The sequence below is a fragment of the Arachis ipaensis genome, chromosome B04, assembly GCF_000816755.2.
Source record: "Arachis ipaensis cultivar K30076 chromosome B04, Araip1.1, whole genome shotgun sequence".
Classification (NCBI taxonomy): domain Eukaryota; kingdom Viridiplantae; phylum Streptophyta; class Magnoliopsida; order Fabales; family Fabaceae; genus Arachis; species Arachis ipaensis.
In genome coordinates, this window is record NC_029788.2 from 130,145,855 (window position 1) to 130,153,709 (window position 7,855).

The 7,855-nt window shown below is 30.8% G+C and overlaps 1 protein-coding gene across 8 annotated transcripts in view; it reads right to left on the reverse strand.

The window, feature by feature from the left end:
- LOC107638172 (WAT1-related protein At1g68170-like) overlaps nt 1-7,855 on the reverse strand; it is a 22,724-nt gene that overhangs the window by 12,041 nt on the left and 2,828 nt on the right. For 4 of the 8 annotated variants that reach the window (XM_021122136.1, XM_021122130.1, XM_021122134.1 and 1 more), the window contains one exon: nt 4,753-4,803. The exons of 1 other annotated variant lie outside the window; for it this stretch is intronic. In XM_021122136.1, the coding sequence (XP_020977795.1) occupies nt 4,753-4,803 (51 nt within the window). Of the gene's footprint in view, nt 1-4,752; nt 4,804-5,091; nt 5,353-5,680; nt 5,909-7,855 lie in introns of all 8 variants that reach the window. 3 more of the 8 variants (XM_021122133.1, XM_021122131.1, XM_021122135.1) reach the window with 3 other exon arrangements.

Here is a 7,855-nt window from a genome sequence, read left to right on the forward strand (position 1 = left end):
TTGCCTGCTCGTATATACCTAAATTTCCATTTTTTTTTTATACCAAAGATAGGAAACTCGAATCCACAACCTCTTAATTGAGTATGGAGAGACTATACTATTTGAACTATAACTCATTGGCAAATTTCCACTTTTCTATATATCCCTCTTTTCAGTTATAGTACAGGATAGTATAGGATACCTAAATACCTAATATTTGTGTGTTATGTCACGGACTCACGGTCCCTGTACTAAGTATATCGGATAAGAACAAAAAAAACTTCTTTTAGTTTCTTGACTTTTTTTTTTTCCTCGTGATATCTATCTCCCCCAGTATTGTCTTTGAAAAGCAGAGAAGTTAGTGTTTTTCTAAAAAAGGTCAATCATTAAAACATTAAACATTCTAATTAGACGATATATCATAATGATACAAATGTAATAATCGGATAAAATTTAAATTATAATAAATAAAATTAAAATTAAAATTTTAAGTTATTTTGTTAAAATTAATTTAAATTATAATAATTTGATTAATAAAAAAAAGTAACATATTATGTATTATTTGTTTTTTTTTAATCTAGTATTAAGTGTATTAATTCTAAAATAGTTATTAATCAGTTTTAATAATTTATTTTTTTAATAAATTAAACATATATACTCAATGTGGCCATAAATAATTTAGTAATACTTAGACCTACCAATAAATTTTATATGTTATTTTACTGTTAAATAAAGACATATCAAAATCAACTCAAAATAAATAACAAATTATCATAGAATTTTAATGTACAGAGTTCTCCAATAAACAATAAATAATTTAAACTCACTAAAATATAACTCAACACTCTTTTAATGCCTGCAAAATATATACTTAAAATAATATTATATCAATGTTAGTAAACAAAATTATATGATTAACGTAATTTTAAAATAGTTTGTCAAGAGAATAAAATAATACAGATTTTTATAATAATTTTAATATTCTCAAGTTATAAATGTAGAATAAGAATGTATTACCTATTAGTACTTAGAATTTGTCAATTTTTTAATTGATAGTAATAAATTTTAATAAATTTGTTTAAGAGAATTAGAAATTATCTTTTCATTATAAACTCTTAAAAACTTCAAAATACCGAAATAGTGACCGATTTTAACGACTGAAAAAATTGGTTGCTAATAACGACCGATTTTAGCAACTAATAAATTCGGTCATTAATAGCAACTGAATTAGCGACCGATAAGTTTTAAATACAACTAAAATAAAATCGGTCGCTATTTTTTTATTCAACGACCGATTTAGCAACCCAAACGGAAATAATGTCTTTGAAACTGTTGGTCATAAAAGCGGTCGCTATTTTTTATTTTAGTGACCGATTTTGCAATTAATAATGAAAAAGGGTGAACAACTGTTGGTCGCTAATTCAGTCGCTAAATCGGTTGCTAATTGTTAATTTAGCGACTGATTTTAGTGACTAACATAATCAGTTACTAATAGCCACCGAATTAGCGACTGAACTAGTTTTATATAACTATAATATAAATTATCGCTAAATAAATCGGTCGCTATTTTTTAATTTAGCGATCGAATTAGCAACCAAAACAAAGGAAGAAATGTTTTTGGGACTCTAGGTCACAGAATCGATCGCTATTTTTTAATTTAGTGACCGATTTTTTAACCGATCTATAGGTAAATAGAATAACGTAGTTAGTTGCTAATTCGATCACTAAAATTGTGGTCACTAAATCGATCGATTTTATAAACTAATCAGCTTTTTTATTTTTTATTTTTGTTTAATTTGATACTTATAAATTGACATTAAAGTCCAAGACTGCAAAGAAGACTAACAAACGGATGAAATTTAACATCGACATGAACATTAAGTCATCAAGTAACCAATTTTCTTACATACAAAAAAAAGAGAAGGAGTAGATACATGTTTATTTGACAAACACCATTACAAAGTGAAAAAAAGGAGTTTATGCAACCCTTGATTAATTTCATTATTAACAGCATTAGGACGTGAACGTGAAACTCCTTCTCCTCCTCCAAAACCAGCTCTTGCTTCTACACTATATCCTTCCTTAAAACCTGGATGCGCTTTTGTATATGAATATAATAATCCAAATTGGTTGATTAATAAGTTGGTGTATATTGGTTAAATTAAAGATAGGTAATATGTAGAGAAGAATATATATTATATCCACAAGTGGTAAAAGCCTTTTAGCGACTCCTTTCACTACCTGAAAATAAAATTAACTATTATTTATTACAACACAAATTATAACTTATTAGAACACAAATAAATTAAACATGGATGAATGACATGACATACAAACCTCAGAACCAATGACATGGTCATGGATCTTGGCTTCAGGATCAGCACATGACACCTGATCCATGCAGGGGCGGAGCTTAGTTAAGACAAGGGGGGTCATGACCCCCAAACTTTTGGTAAAAAAATTAGTAATACTTTTTCAAAAAAAAAATTAGCTCAATGGCTCAAATATTTTGCTATGACTTAAAATACTAAAGTTTAATCTTCATCTTTTATTTTTATTGCACAATAATTTTTAGTTTTAAATATTCAAAACATGTTAGATTTGGACTTAACTAAGTGTATTCGTATTTCGCAGCTTTTCTCTATTCAATAAGCAACACTTTCTCTACCTTTGGGTTCAAATATAAAAAATTAGGTATTTTTTATTTATGTAATTTAGTATTATTTTACATTTTACTGTTTATCTAATTTAATTTTTTATATCATAAAAAATATTAGAATATTCAATAAGTATTGATATTATTGTATTTGTATAAATTGATAAAAAAAATTCAATAAATATTATAAATTTTAATATTTGTCATTCTAACTTCTTTTTTACATATTTTATAAGATATATATTCAAATTTTTATATAAAATAATCATGAAAAATCAAAGAATTGATGCATTTTTTAAGAGGAAGGCTAATATTTAAGAAGGAGAACATATAACTTTTACAATATCAACACCTGTAGATAGTTTTTCTACTTTAATTAATCACGAAAAAAGTGAGATACAACCTCCAAAAGTTCAAAGAGTTGCATCTGGTGAGTTTGACCTTAATTCTTTGGAACAAGACCCTGGAAAACGGCTTTAAATTTGGTAATATCACCCAAATCAGAGAGATGATGTTAGACGAGCTTATCTTAAACGGAGTCCATATCAAAAGCATCTTGACAATTATCTTATATATGTCCCCCCAAAATTTTGTTTCAAGCTCCGCCACTGGATGCATGCAAATCAAATTAAAATAAATAAATAAAAAGAAAAATTAAAGATTATTTATTGAATTCCTCAGTTCATCAATGTTTTAGAACACTACTACTGTAGTACTATATTTTTACCTTTGCCATGCAGAAGAGCAACATCACAAGCATGGTAGGAAGAAGAAATTGTAGAGAAGCTATCATTTTCTTCTCTATTGTTATAGACTTTATGCAACTTGAAATGTGTCTTGCAGCTAGCTACTACTATGTTTGAGAAGCTATCATTTTCTTCTCCATATGTTCAAATGTCTCAGCACAATTTTAGAAGTTTATTCAATAAAGCATATATAGCATGGTTAAAAAAGAATAGAAAATTCTTAGGTGGTTTGAAAATAAACCATGTGATACATGTGATATCATTTGTTGAATTCACATACATTTTCTTCTGTAATTGATTTAGGCGAAAAAATTGAAGTTAGAAATTTGATTATTATTATCAATTTATTATGATGATGAAATTGAAGAGAAAATTGGAATGTGAAATGTGAATGAAGCTGTTTGGGTTGTTATGGCTTTTGAGAAAGAGGGAGAGGTTTACTTATATATATAGTGATGGATTTGGTGAGTAAATCAATTACACGTGCACTTTTTTTTAACTTAAGATAGAAATATGAGAGCCACTCAGATAAAGACGTATAAAAAGTGGCCGACATCGTGAGTACTTGAATTGGGGCAGACGCATGCTAAAACTCACCCAAAAAAGCTACTGTGTTAGGCTTTCTTTTTGGGACACCCCCACATGTGACATATCTTTGGACCCCAAATTCCAATTGTAATTGATTTACTGCCAATTCCGATAAAATATTTCTTCTAGATAGGTGGTATCAGAGTTCAAAAAATGGTATCAGAACCCAACAAATGGTATCAGAGCTAATTCGGTGGTTGAAAGCTCCCAACAGTGTTCCAAATTTTGAGCTAATATTTTGGGTGTTAGCACCACTGCGCGTTTTGTCTGAGCAGCGAAAAATTATGTAATAGTAAATCCATATACCATATCAATGTTATGGTTTATTTTCACACAATTTTTCGCTGTTATTCTTACTAAATCAGAAATAACAAGTGCTAATACCCAAAATATTGGCTCAAAACATTGGAGTATAGGATAAACTTGTTTTGTTATAATCAAGTTTATAATGAAGCTCCAGAAGACTGCGACAATAGGTATTATAGAAGTAAAAGATATGGTAACACTTTTTCTGAAAATTGAGAACCTTATTTTTCTGAAATATAGGAAAGTTAAGAAAATACAACAAATCCAAAATTATCACAGTCTAAATGAGTCGCAAGAAACCACGCATTCTTGGTTTGATTCCCTTCATTATGCAACAAAATTTCAAAAATATAAGTTAATGGTTCATAAATATAACCCACACTATTCAAAAGATTACTGCAAAAAAATTTTTGTAAAACAAATAAATCTTTTTTCTGTAAAAAAAACTATACGAAATAATTATGAAACACAACTTACACGGCTCATAGGCATTAGATATGGAGGGCTTATTTGTCGATCAGAAGCTTGCTGCAATAAAGGAATAAAGGGAAGATAATTAGTTTACCAAAAAAAAATCAAGGCGCATGGATAAAAAGTTTGGTGGTTTACGGTGGTGTATGACAGTTCGTTCATAGTCCTAAGTAATAAAAAAGCAACAAAAAGCAAATTTGAGAGTAAAAAATCAATAAAGAAGAGGAGATTTAGTGTTTACAATTTTCATGGTCAGTATAATTGAGCAAAACTAAGCGCAGTAGAAAACAAGAGTAAGTGTAAAAGTAAAAAAAAAGTTGTTACTAGTCTTCGCACAATACACACCTTCAAACCACTAAGTGGTATCCTATATTCAAGCAATTATTGTTAGAAATAGAGATTCGGTGGCCTAACAAGTGATATTAGAGCCGATTCGGTGGTTGAAATCTCTGCACGGTGGCTCAACAAGTGGTATCAGAACCCAAAAAGTAGTATCAGAGTCGATTCGGTGGTAAAAAACTCCACACGGTGTTCCAATAAGTAGTATCAGAGCCGATTCGGTGGTCGAAAGCTTCCCAGAGTGATCCAACAAGTGATATTAGAGTCCTACGGTGGCCCAACAATTGTATTAGAGCCGATTCAATGGTCAAAAATTCCTCACCGTGGTTCAACAAGTGGTATTAAAGTCCAACAAATGGTATTAGAGCCCAACAAATAGTATCAGAACCCAACAAATGGTATCAAAGCCGATTCGACGGATATATATGATAGTGCAATATTTGAAAATGTTAGAGAATGAGCTCATGCTTAATATTCTTAATGATTTAGCTAAAAAGTGCTCAAGTAATAAGAATATTGGTTAAGAGAATAAAAGTTAACATTTTTACTTTCATAATATAGTAAATATATAAAAACTTAAAATATTAACATTTACTTGATGTTTTCTATATAAAAAAGTGTTGTTCTTGTGTAAAGCACGCCAGTTACGTGTCGCCATCCTCAGAAGCACGCAAACTACATGTTTAAACGTGTCGCCATCCTGAGAAGCACGCAATCGGCGTGTTAACACGTGTCGACATCCTAAGCAGCACGCCAGATACGTGTTGCCAGCTGCGTGTTTCCACTCGCGAGGCGATGGTGTTGCTGCATGGAGTCTTTTTTCCTACATTTCACACACACACTCAGTTTTTTCTCTCACTCGGAGTCTCAATCTAGTTAGGATGTATGCATATGACAAAAAAAGACCAATTCTTAATTAAATGACTACAATAAATATTCCCAATATATCATAATCAATTATTGTATGATTTGGAGATACTTGAAGGGATGAGCATTTTAGAAGCAATATGTGATACATTCCTTAGATGAAATTAAGATTAAAATTAACTAATTAAGATGCATCAGTAATTAGTAATGCCTTAAGTTTGTTTTAAGTACTATCATAATTTTAAACTTGCAAATTCTCATACAAAATATTTAAAAATAAATAGATATTTTTTGAAAATTAAAAATTGAGAACCTTATTTTTTTTGTGACTTCAAAAAATAGACCTAGTAATTATTTCGGACCTTTTAGGAGCTAATTTGGTGTGATTTCACTGGGTTTAGAACCGGGTAAAGGCCTCAAAAATAGACCCAGTCATTATTTCAGATCGGGTCCGGGTCATAGCTCGGATCACTCGAACTCGACTTGGTGGCCCGGTCATCATACATAATTAATATTTTGTATTATTAGTGATGGATGATGGCTATTCTTATGTGAAATTTAAGTATTGTAAACTTTAATATTTTGTATTATTAATTATTATAAGACTATAAGTTAATGTTTTATGTTTAAAATGCATAAGATTTTAGACTAATGTATAATATTGTGTTATTTATATTGATTTAAATATTTAGTGTTATTAGACAATATTAGTATTGATTATGGTTATGCTTTAATTTTAGAGAAGAGTTGGTTCTTGTTATATTTTTTTAATTGAATTTTACCATGTCAAATAATGGTTGGAGTCTTAAAAATTTGGATATTTTCACATGCTAGCTTATAAGAAGGTATCAAGGTAATGTAGTGTTAACGGTCCGGTTTTTACCCGATATAATCGTGGCCCGAAAGTGTATAGGTTTCATCGGATCTAGAGCCGGGTTCGGGTCTAATAAATAGGCCCGATATATATTTCGGGTCGGGTCTGAGTCGCATCAAACTCGATTTCACCCGACCCATGCACACCCCTACCTCTCGCTGCCGTCCACCATCCTCTTCTCCCCTCGCCGCTGTGCTCCCCCTTCTTACTGATTCCCCCTTTGGTGACTCTCACTTTCAAGGTCACCACACGGCCACACTATCGTCCTTTAGTGCATGAGAAACCTGCCAAAGCGCATGAGAAACCTGCCAAAGGAGAACCCATCGTCGGCAGATACGGGTCTCCGTTACCCGTCGTGGAGATGGGGATAGATAATAGAAACATTCCGCCTCCCTGGAAACCCATTGTGACTTTGCCAAGGATAGAGGGCTTTGTCCAAGACCCAAAGAAAAAAAAAAAAGGAAATCAGTGACGATACCAATTTCGACATAGTAACTGCAATGTCTCTGCCTTTCTGGTTGAGTGTAGTATTTTGTTGTTTCTGGTTAAGTCAAGTACTGTTTCTCCTTAATTGTTCCTCCGACCTCACCCCATATTTTTAGTGAAAACGAAGAATATGAACCATACTAATCCAGATTACTCTTAAACTGGATATGGAAACTATTCAATTAATTTAAATTCTTTTCATGTGTTTTCCACACTTTTTCTATTCAAATATTTATCTGTTGTTTGCTAATGGTAGTTTTTTTCGTTTTTTAAAAGATAGATTTTGATGCTGCCCTTTTTGAGTAGTGGTTTTCCTTAATGTATATTTTCAGTTTGTTCATTTAGATCATTTTAAAACAATATAGATTACAAAAACAGGTGATATCTATGAGTTCTGTGTGATGCATGACTATGGATGCCTATATTTTAAGGAAAGAAGCACAATTAACACGTGGGTTATTTTTTTTTATCAAAAGTCAGTATATTCACACTAATAATCTCTTTATAAATATACATTTTTACCGTATAATTGACCACTTACTA